Raw genomic sequence first — 18,502 nt, 5'->3', positions numbered from 1 at the left:
TTTTAAAAAACCCATATTGTTTAAAGAGAGAAATTGCAGAACTCTGAGGTATGGAGGGATCTGGGTGACCTGGTACATGAACCACAAAAAATATGCAGGTATAGCAAGTGATTTGAAAGACAAATGGCATGTTGGTGTTTATTGGAAGGGGAATGGAAAAAATGAAAAAAAATGGAAAAAGTAAAGATGTTTTCCTGCAGAGACCACATTTTGAGTACTGTGTACAATTTTGGTCTCCTTACTTAAGAAATTACACAGTTGCATTCGAAGCAGTTCAGAGAAGGTTCACTTGCCTGATTCCTGGAATGAGGGGGGTTATCCTCTGAGGAAAGGTTGGACAGGTTAGGCCTGTATCCATTGGAGTTCAGAAGAATGAGAGATGATCTTATTGCAACTTATAAGATCCTGAGGAGACTTGAAAGGGTGGATGCTGAAAGGATGTTTCCCCTTGTTGGAGAGAATAGACATAGAGGACACAGTTTAAAAATGTGTCTCCCATTTAAGACGGAGATGAAGAGAAATTTGTTCTCTCGGGGGGTTCCGAGACTGTGGAACTCTCTTTCCCAGAGAGTGGTGGAGGCCGGGTCAATGAATATTTTTAAGGCTGAGTTTGATAGATACTTGACTGCCAAAGGTGAGAAAGGGGTTAGGGTGTTGAAAGGAAAGTGGAGCTGAGCCCACAATCAGATCAGCCATGAATTTATTGAATAGTGAAGCAGGCTCGAGGGGCAGAATGGCCTACTCCTGCTCCTAATTTGTATATATTAGCCCTTTATCCCCTTTTCCCAAACTCTGAAATGATTCACAGTGATAACCCTTATTGGTGGCAGTGGTTAGATTTTATTCAGTATAAATAAGACCTGACACATGGTCATGTCTGAGCAGTAGTATCAAAGTGCAGTAGCATTACCATTACACTCTGGGTAGAAGCACCATCTCCACGTAAATGCTCCCTGCTCTGCCCCAGATGCCATGGCACCAGTCAATGCAATATGTAAAACCTCTACAAATCTCAGTGCTCGGGGAATCCCTTCTGATACTTTTTTACATCACAAAGTCTATGGAGACTGATTTAACCCAATCATTGCTGAGCTAACATTTGAACGGACCAATTACAAAACCTGTCATTGAACCATCTATACCTGCCCAAGCCACGTCAAACTCTCAAACAATTGGCTTCCCACACTCTGTTCCCGGTACAGGGAGTCAGCATTCCCATGCCAAGCAGTGAAAACATGGTGGCCTTGACACCCAGGTGTCGTCTAGGATTCAAGGCACTCTTGTTTTCTCTGTCCTCTGGGAGCTGTTCATCTCCCTGTTCCCACATAGCAAGTCGTCTGTTCTCAGCTCTGCCAGATTTCTGCTGAAGTTTGGTCCCTTTAACACCTTCTGGATCAATAAAAGATTTGGTCAATGAAGACCCAAACCACAATTTCCCATCCTGTCGCCGGTCAACCATCCTCACCCAGAGGAATCAGAACAGGAATTAAAACAGAAGTGTAACAATCAAATTAAAAATAAATACACAGCCATAGTTTTAAATTTAGTGTTCACTAATTAGCAAGAAAACCCGAAGTAGGGGGTCCCCCAGGATTCTTACAGTCCACATCTTGAGGGGGAGGAGAACTCTCTCTCTGACCCCTCACTCAATTTCACTCCATTATTTTCCAGTTCTGTTCTGGCCCCGCCTGGGGTAACATGTACTCAATCTTTTCTTCTCCTGAAGGAGCGCCCTGAGTTCTAGGTTACTAGTACATAAGGACGTATGCTTCAAGCAACAGATCAAGCATGGATGTAAAAGATTCTCCAGCTCTCTCCTCACCCCTGTCCAACTTGTGGAGAGTTCTCACTCAGGATTATTTCTCCCAAGCCCCTAATTGTCCCAATCCATAATTTTTTATCCCTTTCGCTTTAGTTTTACTCACTTTTCACCATGACTGGTGTCTTTAATTCCATCCTGACTGTTTTAAAGTCAGTTTCTCTCTGGAGCGTGTGTGTGTGCCTTGATCACATCAAAATGTTGTCTCATTTCTCTGGCCACATTAACCATTTCATGTCATACTATTTATCAAGTCACTGTGTATGTTTGGGACTCTTCCATGTATTTCACTATGAATTTCCTTCTATTAGTTGCTTAACATCTAACAAATCACATCTGCACGTACACTGGTATCCCAATAGCATGACAGACAATTTTTGATTTTCATGTTAACTTATTTGAAGTTCATGGGGGGGTTGGGGGAGTGGGTGTGTGGGGGTTGGGGTGGGTCCGCCTCAAGAGCTTTGCTGATCTCACTCTGTGCAGTCCCGATATTTCAGGTAGTGGCCAGGATTTCAACTGTGGTTTTCTTTTAAAAAAGGGTTCAGAGGCAAATGATATAACCATTTCCAAGAGAAAGCTATCGACTTATTCATCTTGTCTACACTTCCCTGAATTTCACTAGAATCTACATGGATACCAGATTGATCTATTCCATTCAACTACACCCAAGGTGAATTATTCCAATTCCTTCACTGCCCAGTGGAATTGTAAACATTCCCATTTTATTCCAGGCATGAACATATCTTGTTTCTTTCTTCTGGCTGGGACTGTTCTCCTGGAGCAAAGGAGGTTGAGGGGAGATTTGATAGAGGTGGACAAGATTACGACAGGTTTACATCAGCTGGGCAAAGAAAAGCTGTTCCCGCCAAGGACGAGGGGACACAGGTTGAAGGTTTTAAGTGAGAGATGTGGGGGGAATGTGAGGAAGAAGTTTTTTTTACACAACGAATGAGAATGACCTGGAACTCGCTGCCTATGAGGTGGTGCAATCAGAGATGATGAACGATTTCAAAAGAAAATTGGATGGGCACTTGGAGGCAATAAACTTGCAGGGATACGGAGATATAGAGGGGGAATGGGACTGACTGGATTGCTCTACAGAGAGTCGGCATGGACTCGAGGTACCAAATGGACCTTTTTGAAGGTAACTTTGTAACATTTAACCCATGTTGGTGCAGCTGTTCAACAAAACTAACAACTTCTTAAACAAATACTTGTGACTCTTGACCAATGGGAAAAGTGTTCCTCATTTCCCCACAACAAATTGAGCCAATCAGCTTGGAATCCCTTCAACCTGTGAACTATAACTTGTATCTAAACAGGGTATCCTGGAACACCTGGTGCTCGGACCCCTTCTTGACATTAACACCAGTTTTATTTTCCTTAAAGCTACATTACAGTATCTGGAACTGAAAGCCAGGCAACTGAAGACTGTTCATCGTTAAGCTTACATACAGTACAATTTGGTAATATAAGCCTTATTAATTACACAAATGTGTCATCGGGGTGAAGTCTAACAGATTACACTGATAAAGAGGCTGACTCCAGTTATTTTGCAGGGAATCCCCACTCTTTTTAGTGACTTCAATGCGTTGACATCACCAAACCAAGACAAGTAGAACTTTCATACTCCTTAACCTTGTGTCAATCCTCAGTACGAGGTGAATCTGGGTAACATTTTCACCAATCTAATCCACATACCAATGAGGTGCAGCCACTGTCTAACACAGCACAGTTGAATGTGACTAACATACTCTTCACTGGACCAAAGCTCCTTGTGATTAGTATAATTCCTACAGAGTGATTATCATCATCACCTTCAGCCTCAGAATTCTCTGTGTCATGTGTCACTTCGAAGACCCTGATTTTCCACTTTGGACAGTTCATCACATAATGATATTTTGAGTCTGACCTGAAACACCTGTTAACTGTTCCCTGGTCATTCCTGGGGTTCATTCACCTATTAGTGCTGTTCCAATCCTGTCTTTTGTTGTGATATCCAGATCTGCTAAAGATGTTTTCACCCTGATTCAAAACCTGTCAAAGTCCAACAATGTTTCATAGGCATCCAATAGATCATTTTTCTTGAAAATCTCATCAATGAACCCGAATAGAAGATCAAAACCTTCGTCAGTATCCAACTGACCAGCATCCAGCTCACTAAATACTTTGCTTCTGATTTTACTTTTGTTGGGAAGTGACGATGCCAAGACCAGACCTTGTTTCCTCCTTGGTAGGGACGTAACCCATGTCCACATCTCCACTTCATTCTTCCACTGGTCGTGTGGCTCAGACACCGAGAACATCGGCGGGTAATCAGGCCCATCTTGTCCATGCCAGCCCGAGGACACCCAGGTGCCCTTTCTAATCCCACCTTCCTGCACCCGGCCCATAGCCCTGCAGCTTACAGCACTTAAGGTGCAGATCCAGGTACTTTTTAAAGGGTTTAGAGTTTCTGCCTCTACCACCAACTTGGGCAGCGAATTCCAGACACCCACTACCCTCTGCGTAAAAAAGTTTTTCCTCATGTCCCACCTACACCTTCTGCCACTTATCTTGAATCTATGTGTCCTGCTTCTAGAATGCTCCACCAAGGGAAACAATTTGATCCTGTCCACTCTATCTATTCCCCTCATAATTTTGTACACCTCAATCAAGTCACCTCTCAGCCTTCTTTGTTCCAAGGAAAATAACCCCAATCTATCCAATCTCTCCTCGTAGCTACACTTTTCTAACCCTGGCAACATTCTTGTAAACCTCCTCTGCACTCTCTCCAGAGCTATTATGTCCTTCCTGTAATGTGGTGACCAGAACTGCACACAATACTCCAGTTGTGGCCTCACCAGTGTTTTATACAATTCCAACATTATATCCTTACTTTTATATTCTATACCTCTGCCAATGAAAGAGAGCATTCCATCTGCCTCCTTTACAACCTTGTCTACTTGAACTGCTGTCTTCAGGGACCTGTGTACTTGTACGCCAAGCTCTCTCACTTCATCTACCCCTCTTAGTATATTCCCATTTATTGTGTAATCCCTGTAACTGTTTGACCTCTCTAAATGTATGACCTCACACTTCTCTAAGTTAAAATCCATCTGCCACTTTACCACCCACTCCACCAACCCATCTATATTGTTTTGGAGATTTTTGGCTATCCTCTACACTATCCACTACTCGGCCAATCTTTGTGCCATCTGCAAATTTCCCAATCGTGCCCCCCCCACGATCACGTCCAAATCGTTAATATATAACACAAACAGCAAGGGTCCCAACACCGAGCCCTGTGGAATACCACTTGAGACAACTTTCCATTCACAAGGGCACCCATCGACCTTTGTTTCCTGTTACAAAGCCAACCTTTTATCCAGCTTGCCACATTACCCTGAATTCCATGGGCTTTTACTTTCCTGACCAATCTGCCATGTGGGACTTTGTCAAATGCCTTGCTAAAATCCATGTACACAACATCCACTGCACTACCTTCATCAACCCTTCTTGTCACTTCCTCAGAGAATTCAATCAACTTTGTGAGGCAAGACCTTCCTTTAACAAATCCATGCTGACCATCCCTGACTAGTCTCTGCCTTTCCACATGACAGTTAATCCTATCTCTCAGGATTGATTCTACTAATTTGCTCACCACCGATGTAAGACTAACTGGCCTATAATTGTTTGGCATTTCCTTTGATCCCTTTTTAAACAATGGAACTACGTTTGCATTTCTCCAGTCCTCCGGTACCTCCCCTGTATCTAGCGATGGCCCACAGCCTTTCCCGTGTCCAGTGCCTTCAGTTGTTTTTGATGGCATTTGAGTGAATAAAATTGGCTGAAGATTAGTACCTGTGATGGTGGGCTCCTCAAGAGGAGACTATGGTGAATCACAGAATCATGGGATGGTTACAGCACAGAGAAGAGACTATTCTCCCCATTGTGTCCATGTCAGCTCTCTGCAAGAGTAACTCAGCTCATCCCAATCCCCAGCCCTTTCCCCATAGCCCTGACAATGTTTTCTCTTCAGGTGCTGATACAATTCCCGTTTGAAGGCCATGGCTGAACCTGCCTCCACTGGGCACTTTAGGCTGAAGTTTCTCCTGCTCCCCACTCAGTATCACACTGCCGCTTATCTCGAGCTGCTCTCACAATCCAGGAGCACGGGTGGTACCTCCAGACTCAACATTAAAACCACATCTCTGGAACCCAGGTATTGGACAGGCCTGAGAGCAACAATCAGGTCGCCTTGACAGGGAGTAGATGGAGGGGGGTGTTATCAGGAGTGTTATGTGAGGTAGCCAACTCTCACTGATCAAACACTCCATAGACTATTAAAACCCATAATCTACACAAAAACACTGTCATATCTAAACATATAAGCATTCACAACTCTCTCCATCAACTAAACCAGTCACCACTCTCAAGAAATGTGTTCAGAAAGCTAACTCAACATTATATTGCAAAGGTAATTGGATAGAGGCTGGGTGCAGCCCAGGTATTCCACACCATGCAGCATGACAGAACACTGCATTAGACTGTTTGGACTCCCATCACAAGCTGTGGATAGAGCTCCTAACTCCACAACAGCTTAGCACTGCCTGGCTCACAGGTCGGGTACAAGACAGTAAAAAGGTGAGACAGGGCTGATTCTCACAAAGCAACTGTTGAAAGCAGATAGATCGGATTTTAGGCCGTTAGCCTGATGTTTAGCTCCTGATGTTAGCTCTCTGATCAAGCTCGCTACACAAAATCTTAACAGCTCAGAAGGAAGCCATTCGGCCCGTCATGTCTGTACTGGCTCTCCAAATGAGCATTATGACCTAGTGCCATTGCCCTGCCTTTTCCCCGGACCCCTGCACATTGTTTCTATTCAAATAGTCATCTAATGCCCTCTTGAATGCCTCGATTGAACCAGCCTCCACCAACTTCCAGGCAGTGAATTCCAGACCCGAACCACTCATTGTGTGAAAAAGCTTTTTCCCACATCACATTTGCTTCTTTTGCAAATCACTTTAAATCTGTGCCCTTTCTTTCTTGATCCTTTTACGAGTGGGACCAGCTTCTCCCTGTCGACTCTGTCCAGCCCCCTCATGATTTTGAACACCTCTATCAAATCTCCTCTCAGCCTTCTTCTCTCCAAGGAGAACAGACCCAACCTCTCCAATCTATCCTCATAGCTGAAGTTTCTCATTCCTGGAACCATTCTTGTAAACCTCTCCTGCACTCTCTCCAATGTGTTCACATCCTTCCTATAGTGTGGTGACCAGGACTGTACACAATACTCCAGCTGAGGTCTAACGAGTGTCTTATATAAATTCAACATAACCTTCCTGCTGTTGTACCTTATGTCCCTACTAATAAGACCCAGGATACTATATGCTTTATTGACTGCTCTCTCCATCTGTCCTGCCACCTTCAATGATCTATGCACATATACACTTAAGTCTTCCTGCTGCTGCACCCCCTTCAAAATTTCACCCCTTATTATGTAATGTCTGTCCATGTTCTTCCTATCAAAATGCAGCACCTCACATTTCTCCACATTGAACTTCATCTGCCGCCTATCTGCCCACTCCGTCAACTTGTCTATGTCCTCCTCACAGTTCACAACACCCCCAAGCTTCATATCATCCGCAAACTTTGAAATTGTCCCCTGCACACCAAGATCTAGATCATTAATATATACCAGGAAAAGTAAGGGCCCCAATACCGACCTCCGGGGAACTCCACTATAAACCTCCCTCCAGCCTGAAAAACATCCATTGACCATTGCTCTTTACTTCCTACTTTTCAGCCAATGTTTTATCCACATTGCTACTGTCCCTTTTAATCTGTGAGTAACAACAAGTCCCACTTGCTTTCAGCCATTTCTCACAAAAGCTACTCAGGTTGTAAGTTTCTGTATGAAATTTAATTTTCCTTTAGTTTCCAAACTTCAACATTAGACAAGCATTCTCTGTTACCATGTTATAATCCTAACAGCCTGATGGTGAAGGAAGAAACCGGAGCCAGTCTTTACTTGGTATAGATTTATTCACTGAGTGAAACATTACGGGTACAAACCTCCTGACTCCACTCCACTCTATGTCAGTAAGGGTCTCTTTATATGTGCTCAAGTAACTATCCAATCCATGACATCCACCTGTATATACTTAACCTCAATTCACACAATCGAAAGCCACAGTCAGAGCATCTAAAAGGTCTCTAATCAGTGTGACTGTCATGGTGTGTCAGCAGCTCAGATGAACAAGTGAATCTCTTCCCACACTCAGAGCCTGTGAACGTCCTTTCCACATTCAGAACAGACGAGCCAGTCCCCGGTGTGAACTCGCTGGTGTGTCAACAGGTAGAATGACCGAGCGAATCCCTTCCCACACTCAGAGCAGGTGAATGGCCTCTCCCCGTTGTGAACTCACTGGTGCTTCAGCAGAAGGGATGAATCACTAAATCACTTCCCACACTCAGAGCAGGTGAACGGCCTCTACCCAGTGTGAACTCGCTGGCGTCTCCGCAGGTGGGATGTATTCCTGAATTCCTTCCCACATTCAGAACATGTGAACAGTCTCTCCCCAGTGTGAATTCGCTGGTGTGACTGCAGGCTGGATAACTGACTAAATCCACTCCCACAGTCAGGGCAAGTAAACGGTCTCTCCCCAGTGTGAACTCGCTGGTGTGTCTGCAGGTGAGGTGACTGGGTGAATCCCTTCCCACACTCAGAGCAGGTGAATGGCCTCTCCCCGGTGTGACTGCGCCGATGAGTTTCCAACACAGACGGGGTTTTGAATCCCTTCCCACAGTCCCCACATTTCCACGGTTTCTCCATGGTGTGCGTGTCCTTGTGTCTCTCCAGGTTCTACGATCAGTTGAAGCCTCATCCTCACACAGAACAGTGTTCGGTCTCTCGTCGCTGTGAATGGTGTGATGTTTTTCTCAGGCTGAGTAACTGGTTAAAGCTCTTTCCACAGTCAGTGCACTGGAACACTCTCACTCGTGTATATGTGTCTCGGTGCTTTTCCAGTCACACTGATGCTTAAAACCTTTTGAAGCAGACAGAACAGACAAACATTTCTCCTTCTAGATTCAAAGGCTGATCATATTCAGGTCCCGATGAGTCGACTGAGTCTGTCAGATCTTGATGTGATGTTTGGTTAGAGATTTCTGTCTGCAAATCCTCCCCTTCTAATATCCTGCTAAAGAAGTTTACAAAAGTCATTATTGTCAGTACAGGATAGAAATTCAGAACAGACAATTCTAATTTCTAATGAACATTCTTTCCTCTCTCATTCCCCAAAAGCAGGAAATCTCCATGCCACACACTCTCACTCCATTCTCACTCTGCTGTATCTAATATACTCCCAATAGTCTGCACTAAAAATGTGTATAATAAACAGTTCTCTATTACATGATAAGAGATACATGGTGCAGTGGGGAAGAACTTTATTTCAACAGCCCGTGGTGATGACTTGGAACCCACTGCCGATGAGGGTGGTGGTTCCAGAGACAATCAATAATTTCAGAATGAAATTGAATTGACACTTGAAGGAAATGGGACTGGGACTGACTGGATCACTCTACAGAGAGTCAGTATGGACTAGAGTTGTTAAATGGACTCTTTCTGTGTCATAATGACTCTATCACTGGAAATATATTAGGTAGCTACAGTACTGCCCCATAGGACTAGAAGGATAACAAATAAACTTTAGGACAAAACTATAAATAATATATCTAAAGTGTCCCCCATTACGAAAGTATGATAATTTTCACACTATTATTCTGGTTTATTGTCAAATAGGTTTATGGGTGTGAGTGTGGATGGTTCTCTCTGTGTGATTTAATTACATTTGGAGTCAGGGAGACTGCAAGATTGAAATTATCAAAAGAAGTTAGGTGTAGAAATGTACTTGAAATGCTAATTTATAAACATCGATGTGGTCTTAGCATGTAAGGTGTGAAGGGAATTTGCATTTTTAGATAAGTGAAGGGGTTGTTTGGATTTCAAAGGGACGTTAGGCTTTTTACAACGAGCCAGATAAGCCAGGTTAATCAGTGTGTTTATTTTTCCCAAAGGTTACCGACAATATTGGCAACATGAAAAATGTTTATAGTATCGGAAAGGTAAAGTTCCAAAGACCTATGGAACAATGGAATTTACATATTAAAGAGAGAGAAACATATATAAAGGAGAATGAAAGGTTATGTTGGGGGGCCATGTAAAATCTAGCAGGAGTGTGTGAAACAGCCTTCAGGAAGCCTCCACCCATTTGTGCATAAGTCTACTGTGTCCAGTGACTAAAGTTGGAGACAACCTTTTGGAAGTCCACTGTCAAGTGTGTACTATGGTAACGCGCTGACTTGTTTTTTAAATTTAAAATCTATTTTGGATTGTTGCATTAAAGAGGGTGTGTAATTTAGAGTCAGTTTTATTAGGAATTTTAGGATTTGTTATAGTATTAAGCAATTGTAGTCTTAGGTATGTGTTTGAAATCTTTTATTCTGTTAATAAATATTTTAATTTCATTTTTAAAATCTCTAAAGGTCTTAGTGGACTCCTTGTTTCTGAATTCAGTGCACACATCTTCTCATAATAAATAGAAATTGCAAAACTGTTGTGATAGCGTGGCCAAGTTTCCCTTGTAGATTTGGTCTACCAGGCACACATCATCCACCACGTCATAACATCCCTAGCACAACATTAGACATATCTTTGCCCCTAGTACTGTGTTCTCCAGGGGACAGAATGCTTATGAAATAAAATAAGGAACCCTTCAGACGTGGGGCTGGAGGCATGCGTGGGGGTGGAATGCTTGTGACCGTGAGAGCAAGTTGAGGGGGAGCTGGGTTTCAATATGAGAGAGGGGGTGGGTAGGAGGGGTCCTGATACAATCATAGTGGGAGGGGTGGGGTTTAAAATCAACTAAAACTTACAACTTATCTTGTCCAGTCATATCATCATCATCCCTCTGCTGGCTGATCATTCACTTGCCGTCCCACTCGAATCACTCAAACTCACGCTGAAGACTCTCGGGATCAGTTTCCCACAGGCTGTCCTAGAAATATGGGACAAAAGGCAAAATAAGGAGCAATCCCTTAAAATACAGGACAGTTAACACCCTGATATTGTCCCCTTAAATGTCAGCCATCTCGTGGGGAAACCACCCCTTTAATGGTGAACATTAGGAAAGATACCATCCTTTTAGCCAGACAAATAAATATGTCAATCTGAGGGAACAAAGGATGTCAATGTCTTTAAGAGAGAGAGAGAGAGAGAGACCTGGGCCAACCTTTCCAGAGTCTGCACCCTCCCTGGATTCACTTCCTTTCCCTTCAGTTCCTGCAAGTCAACAATTTCCCCCCAGAATGAGAAAAGAAATGGAAAGGGGGAGAAAAGAAAGTGTTTTACTCACAGATGTTGGACACAGGAGGAAGTTTTAGTCTGAAACTCATTGTCCAACTTCCGCATTGTCCAAATGATTAGCTGTCCTTTTTTACTAACAGGCAGCTTGATGTTCATTCTTGATCATGCACAACTTAGAATTATCAGAAAGCAAAGCATGATTTTCTTTAATAATAAAGTTCAGGATTAAGATCATCAGGTTTTAAGTTACAGCTCAAAAGGAACATGAGAGAAACAGATTTGTTGCTGACATACAGCAGGTTGACGTCCACAATGGAACCCTGCCTGAATCAGCCAATAGGAATCACTCTGCTCCGCGGTGACGTCCTCGGGTTCCAGCCTGCAGGCCAGGCGCGCGTACACGGGAGCCCCGCCCCCACCCATTGTTCCCCCTCCCCCTCCACCTCCTCGAGCCAAGGTTTCCAGGCAACCAGCTGACGGCTCCGGCCAGAGCGAGATGCCGTTCGGAGAACTCGGGAGAGGGGAAGCTGCGTATGTGCGCGAGAGAGCCCGCCTCCTACCCGTCATGCTGAGGGACTGACCAATGGGAAGAGTTGAAGGACCGGAAGAACTCTGGTCCTCCAGCCAATCAGAGTGCGGGCTTTGTGTGAAAGAAGATTGAGCTTCATACAGACAAAAACTTGCTCCTGTATCCAACATCTGTGAGTAAAACACTTTCTTTTCTCCCCCTTTCCATTACTTTTCTCATTCTGGGGGCAAATTGTTGACTTGCAGGAACTGAAGGGAAAGGAAGTGAATCCAGGGAGGGTGCAGACTCTGGAAAGGTTGGCCCAGGTCTCTCTCTCTCTCTCTGTTAAAGACATTGACATCCTTTGCTCCCTCAGCTTGACACATTTATTTGTCTGGCTAAAAGGATGGTCTCTTTCCTAATGTTCACAATTAAAGGGGTGGTTTCCCCACGAGCTGGCTGACATTTAAGGGGACAGGGCAGAGACATGTCCGGTGTTGCTATATTAGTTATGTTATTTATGGTTCCGTAATAAAGTTCATTGATTGTTATTTGTTGTCTTCTAATATATTACTGTAGCTGCGTTACGTATTTCCAGTCATAGTCATTGCAGCTCAGAAGAAGTCCATGTGGGAACTTGAGTCCACACTGACTCTCTGTAGAGCAATCCAGTCAGTCCCATTCCCACTCTATATCCCCGTTCCCCTGCAAGTTTATTTGCTTCAAGTGCCCACTCAATTCTCTGATTCCACCACCCTCGTAGGGAGCGGGTTCCAGGTCATGATCATTTGCTACCTAAACAATGTTCTTCCTTGCATCGCCTGCATCTTAACCCAGTGAAACAGTCCTGTAGATTACACCCATTTTAAGACCAGTGATACAGCCATTATTTTCATTCACTGGGCAGCCCAAAAAAGAGAAGAAAGAATGTCCTGTAGAAACTAGAATTGTGTGTTCTGAATTTCTATCCTGCACTGACAGTGATGACTTTTGTAAACTCCTTTTACAGGAAATTGGAAGCAGAGGATTTGCAGACAGAAATCTCAAACCAAATGTCAGGCTAGAACCTGACAGAGTCACTCGATTTTGCAGGACCTAAATATCATTGACTTTTGTTTCTAGAAAGAGAAATATTTGTCTGCTTCAAAAGGTTTTCAACATCAGTGTGACTGAAAAAGCACCGAGACACACGCACCCGAGTGAGAGTGTTCCAGTGCACTAACTGTCGAAAGAGCCTTAACCAGTTACACAGCCTGAAAAACACATCACACCATTCACAGCGGGGAGAGACCATACACTTGTTCTGTGTGTGTGGACAAGGCATCAACTGATCATCAAACCTGCAGAGTCACAAGGACACCTGCATCATGGAGAAACCGTGGAAATGCAGGGACTGTGGGAAAGGATTCCGGTTCCCATCTGCGCTGGAAACTCATCGGCGCAGTCACACCGGGGAGAGGCCTTTCACCTGCTCTGAGTGTGGGAAGGGATTCAGTCAATTATCCCATCTGCAGACACACCAACGAGTTCACACCGGGGAGAGGCCATTCACCTGCTCCGTGTGTGGAAAGCGATTAAAACACTCATCGAATCTTCTGCAACACCAGCGTGTTCACACTGGGGAGAGGCCGTTTACCTGCTCTGAGTGTGGGAAGGGATTCTGTGCTTCATCCAATCTGCTGACCCACCAGCGAATTCACACTGGGGAGAGGCCGTTCACCTGCTCCCTGTGTGGGAAGGGATTCACTCATTCACCCCACTTGCTGAGACATCAGCGAGTACACAAGTGATTACAGGGGTTGGATTTTGCTATTATTACGTCTGTTGATCACATCCAGGACTGAACCATGTTCATTCTGACAGTTGGTGAAGTGGGAGGGTCGGAGGGTTTCTTTTTGCTGGACAAGCAAGTCTGACGACTTTGCTTCCAGTGGGCTGATGCTCTTTCAACCTTGTTGCGAATATGTGGGTTCATATTTGACATGGATCATAATATCAAAGGGTGTTTTAAAGGTAAAATATATTTATTTGCTTTTCTGTTTGGATCTTCTCAAAGCATGCCGCGTTGCCACGGAGATGGGCTGTACAGGTTAGAAGTTTCTTTTGTTTAATTTATTTGTCTGTTCTCAGAGAAGACAGTTACAGATTTCATCCTGTCCAGGCTACAGCTGACTTCACTTCGTGTGAGGGGAAAATAAGTTGGATGATTTGCCCGGCTTTAAGCCAGAGGAGGAAATCTCCAGTGGTCCGAAAGGTATGAGGAATGGAGTTTTTAAAAATATATATATTTTTGTGGAATATTGTGTTATTCTGTGAAGAAGGCTGGGTGTCTGTGTGTGTGTAGATGATTTAATTAAGCTGGGCAAAATTTAATAGAAGACAGGTTGTCTGAGGGGGTTTAAAACATGAAAGGATAAAGGCGTTAGATTTGAGGTACAAGTGAATAGGTTGGATCTAACATTTGCATTATTAGATAAATTGAGTTTGTTTGAATATCAAAGGGAAGTCAGAGGTAAAAAGAAACATGTTTGTATCTTGCAGGAGTTCCATAGGTAAACAGAAGAGAGTATATGACATTGTATTGACCCAAAAGCAGAGGAAAAAATAGAAACACAAAAGATTTTATATTTGGAAGGATTTGAGGTTCAAAGAGGTGTGAGAACAATGGAACATGAGGTGAAAGGGGGGGAAAAGGTATTTTAGAGTTACTGTAGCTGCAGCTGGAGCTGACCTGAGAGCTGTTAGCAGTAGCTTTAGGCTGGGGGAAGAGGTAGTTTGAATCAGCATCCAGTCAAACCAGAGAAGTCTTGGAATGCAACCAACAGTCCTGTTCTGAAGGCTTGGATTTCCACAGCAGAGTGGAAGGGAGTTACAGGTCATGTGGTATGCTTTTATGAAAGTTACAGCAGTTTGCCTTGGGTAATATTACTGGATTTTTATAGTTCAGCATCTATAAGCGAGTGTTGCCTGGAAGGGTCTGACCAAGTAGGGAGTCTTTTGGGGGATTGTGTTGTAAGACTAATTTTAACTGTGCAACTGTAATCTTGTATGCATAAGTTTTTGTTTATTCTTGTTAATAAAACTTTTACTTTTAATTTTTAAAATCCCAAATCTCTTACTGGACTTGTTGCTGCTGCGATCAGTACGTTTACTTTCTAGTTTTCAGAATACAAAAAAGGGTATGGCCTGTAAGCCAAGTTTCCCTCTGGGATTTGGTTTGTGCAGCAGTTAACATCAGCTGTGATTATAACAACGGTGAAAGGCAGTTAGCCTTGTGGCAGAAGGCAATCAGCTTGAACCGTTAGCTTGGACAGAGCTGTGAAGAAGCTTTGGGAGCTGACTGGGAAAAAGCAGTTGGTCTGTTCAATGTCAGCTCAAGAAGGCAGTGGAATCCTCACAGAGGGAAAGAATTCTGGAAGTCTGAGTGTCAGACTGGGAAACTGGGGAGAAATCAAAGTAAATTCCAGAGGGCTGTGGCATACCTTTGGGTTGGGCCCAAAAGAATATGAATGAACCATCAAGATTTCAAAAGAGAAGGGAACTCTAAGGGAGGAAGTGAAGGGAAAACTAGATTCATAACCCTGTTAGATGTTGAAGTTTGGTTTGAGATTTCTGTCTGCAAAACTTCCCCTTCTAATATCCTGTAAAAGGAATTTACAAAGTAATCGCTGTCAGTAAGGATAGAAATTAAGAACAGACAATTCTAGTTTCTTGGGAACATTCCTTCCTCTCCATCCCAAACATTTAGCCCCCAGAATGAGAAAAGAAATGGAAATACATTGATTTTCTCACAGATGTTGCCCAGAGGAGGAAGTTTCAGTCTGAAGCTCATTGTCCAACTTCCGCATTGCGACGTCCACAATGGAACCCTGCCTGAATCAGCCAATAGGAATCACTCTGCTCCGCGGTGACGTCTTCGGGTTCCAGTCTGCAGGCCAGGCGCGCGGACACGGGAGTTCCGCCCCCACCCATTTTTCCCCTCCCCCGCCCCCGCCCCCTCCCCGAGCCAAGGTTTCCAGGCAACCGGCTGACGGCTCCGGCCAGAGCGAGAAGCCGCTCGGAGAACTCGGGAGAAGGGAAGCTGCGCATGTGCGGGGAAGAACCCGCCCCTTGCTGTCATGCTGAGGGCTTGACCAATGGGCAGAGTTGAAGGACCGGAAGGCATCTGATTCTCCAGCCAATCAGAGCGCGGGCTTTGTGTGAATGACGATTGAATTTCACACAGACTAAAACTTCCTCCTGTGTCCAACATCTGTGAGTAAAACACTTTCTTTTCTCCCCCTTTCCATTTCTTTTCTCATTCTGGGGGGAAATTGTTGACTTGCAGGAACTGAAGGGAAAGGAAGTGAACCCAGGGAGGGTGCAGACTCTGGAAAGGTTGGCCCAGGTCTCTCTCTCTCTTACAGACATTGACATCCTTTGCTCCCTCAGCTTTACACATTTATTTAACCGCACACCACCCTGCTCTCATGCCCACATGTCTGTCCTTGGCTTGCTGCAATGTTCCAGTGAAGCCCAACGCAAGCTGGACAAACAGCACCTCATCTTCCGATTAGGCACTTTACAGCCTTCCGGACTTAACATTGAGTTCAACAACTTCAGACCATGAACTCTCTCCTCCATTCCCACCCCTTTGTGATCCCCATTTTTCAATATTCATTTTTAATTTTAATTTTTTATCCACTTATTTTTATTTATTTTAATCTCTATTCATCGTTTTACCCCCACATCCTATTTTCAATCTTTTTTTCCCACCAACGTCCCCAACCCCCCCGCAGGGCAATCTGTCACTTGCTAATGCTGTTCTTTACAGAGTGCTTACCCTTGTCCGGCTGTTATCTCATTCTGCTTTCTATCCTTAACGTCACCATCAGCACCTCCTTTTGCCAGTACCACCACCATTAACACCCCTTTGTCCATGATATCTCTGTCTATCTCTCCTTTGCCTCCACTTGTCGCTGACCTTCTATCCAGCTTCATCTGCTCCACCCTCCTTAAACAGCATAAATTTCACCACATTTTTACTTCTCTTTAGCTCTGAAGAAGAGTCATACAGACTCAAAACATTAACTCTGTCTTTCTCTCCACAGATGCTGTTAGACTTGCTGAGCTTTTCCAGCATTTTTTGTTTTTGTGACACATTCATTTGTCTGGCTAAAAGGATGGTCTCTTTCTTAATGTTCACAACTAAAGGGGTGGTTTCCCCAGGAGATGGCTGTTTTCATGGCTGCTCATTACCTTAATAAAGTCCTTACTAACATCGTTCATGAATCTCTGATCAAGTAATACAGCACTGTGTATTAAACACATTTTTAGTCCAGAATCTATACGTATATGTATATATTCAGTCTACTGCCTGCGTGAAGATTTTCAGGTCTTTATATCCTGGACAGGAAGTGGTGAGCATGGATCTGTTTATCAGCATGAATCAGCACCTTCAGGGGAATTTGGAGGGTGTATATTCGGTACAGCAGAATGAGAAAGGAGGGAGAGTGTGTGGGATGGAGATTTACACCTTTTGGGGAACAAGAGAGGAAAGAATGTTCCATAGAAACTAGAAGTATCTGTGTATTTCTATCCTGTACTGACAGTGATGACTTTTATAAACATCTTTTGCAGGATATTAGAAGAGAAGGATTTTCAGACAGAAAACCAAATATCACATCAAGATCTGACAGAACCACTTGATTCATTGGGACATGAGTGTCATCGGCCTTTGAATCTAGAGGGAGACATGTTTGTTCTGCCTGCATAAAATGATTATGAACATCAATGTGACTGGAAAAGCACCGAGACACACACACCCAAGTGAGAGTGTTTCCAGTGCACTGACTCTGGTGAGATTTAACCAGTTACACAGCCTGAGCAAACATTGCACCATTCCCAACAGGGATCTGTGTTCTGTATGAAGACGAGGCTTCAACTGATCACCGAACCTGGAGAGTCACAAGGACACCCACATCATGGAGAAACCATGGAAATGTGGGGACTGTGGGAATGGATTCAAATCTCCATCTGCGTTGGAGATTCCTCGACGCAGTCACACTGGAGAGAGGCCATTTACCTGCTCAACATGTGGGAAGGGATTCAGTAATTCATCCACGCTGCATGCACACCAGTGAGTTCACACTGGGGAGAGGCCGTTCACTTGCTCTTGAGTGTGGGAAGGGATTCACTTGGCAATCCCACCTACAGACACACCAGCAAGTTCACACTGGGGAGAGGCCGTTCACCTGCTCTGTGTGTGGGAAGGGGTTCAGTCATTCAGGCAACCTGCAGACACACCAGCGAGTTCACACTGGAGAGAGGCCATTTACCTGCTCTGTGTGTGGGAAGGGTTTCAGCGATTCATCCACCTTGCACAGACACGAGCCAGTTCACACTGGAGAGAGGCCGTACATCTGCTCTGAGTGTGGGATCGGATTCGCTTGGCAATCCCACCTGAGGACACACCAGCGAGTTCACACCGGGGAGAGGCCGTACACCTGCTCTCAGTGTGGGAAGGGATTCAGTCGTTCAGGCAACCTGCTGAAACATGAGCGAGTTCACACTGGGGAGAAGCCGTTCACCTGCAGTCAGTGTGGGAAGGGATTCACTTGGTTATGCAGCCTGCAGACACACCAGCGAGTTCACAGTGGGGAGAGACCATTCACTGCTCTTTGTGTGGGAAGGAATTTAGTGAATTATCCACCCTGGAGAAGAACCAGCGAGTTCACACCGGGGAGAGACCGTTCATCTGCAGAGTGTGGGAAGGGATTCACTTGGTTATCCAGCTGGCTGAGACACCAGCGAATTCACAAATGATTACAGGGGTTGGGTTCTG

At 44.4% G+C, this 18,502-nt stretch overlaps 5 protein-coding genes and 1 pseudogene across 8 annotated transcripts in view; 5 read left to right on the top strand and 1 right to left on the bottom strand.

Annotated features, from left to right (window-relative positions):
* The window catches only part of LOC144697423 (uncharacterized), a 512,621-nt gene that overhangs the window by 144,848 nt on the left and 349,271 nt on the right, over positions 1 to 18,502 (top strand). The gene's annotated exons all lie outside the window — the stretch shown is intronic.
* The window catches only part of LOC144697125 (uncharacterized), a 195,062-nt gene that overhangs the window by 110,424 nt on the left and 66,136 nt on the right, over positions 1 to 18,502 (top strand). The window lies entirely within an intron of this gene.
* The window catches only part of LOC144697419 (uncharacterized), a 172,942-nt gene that overhangs the window by 121,063 nt on the left and 33,377 nt on the right, over positions 1 to 18,502 (top strand). The window lies entirely within an intron of this gene.
* LOC144697347 (uncharacterized) lies at positions 7,128 to 11,659 on the bottom strand. 3 transcript variants are annotated; one of them, XM_078569337.1, is made up of 3 exons: positions 11,221 to 11,659; positions 10,742 to 10,863; positions 7,128 to 9,006 (listed from the first exon to the last, which is right to left on the bottom strand). In XM_078569337.1, the coding sequence occupies exon 3, from the start codon at positions 8,637 to 8,639 to the stop codon at positions 8,298 to 8,300; it is 342 nt and encodes a 113-aa protein (XP_078425463.1). In that variant the 5' UTR covers positions 8,640 to 9,006; positions 10,742 to 10,863; positions 11,221 to 11,659; the 3' UTR covers positions 7,128 to 8,297. The 3 variants fall into 3 exon arrangements, with proteins under 3 accessions (XP_078425463.1, XP_078425465.1, XP_078425464.1); XM_078569339.1 differs by having other exon boundaries at positions 7,128 to 9,003; positions 11,466 to 11,637; XM_078569338.1 differs by having other exon boundaries at positions 11,466 to 11,630.
* On the top strand, positions 11,800 to 14,786 carry LOC144697311 (uncharacterized). The gene is made up of 2 exons (XM_078569288.1): positions 11,800 to 11,872; positions 12,689 to 14,786. Exon 2 carries the CDS (start codon positions 13,047 to 13,049, stop codon positions 13,467 to 13,469), a length of 423 nt encoding a protein of 140 aa, XP_078425414.1. The 5' UTR covers positions 11,800 to 11,872; positions 12,689 to 13,046; the 3' UTR covers positions 13,470 to 14,786.
* LOC144697924 (uncharacterized) lies at positions 16,891 to 18,483 on the top strand (annotated as a pseudogene).

The sequence above is a fragment of the Cetorhinus maximus genome, chromosome 23 (genome assembly GCF_964194155.1).
Source record: "Cetorhinus maximus chromosome 23, sCetMax3.hap1.1, whole genome shotgun sequence".
Taxonomy (NCBI): Eukaryota; Metazoa; Chordata; class Chondrichthyes; order Lamniformes; family Cetorhinidae; genus Cetorhinus; species Cetorhinus maximus.
Note: the sequence above shows the minus strand (reverse complement) of the source record. Positions and strands in the feature narration are given on the sequence as shown.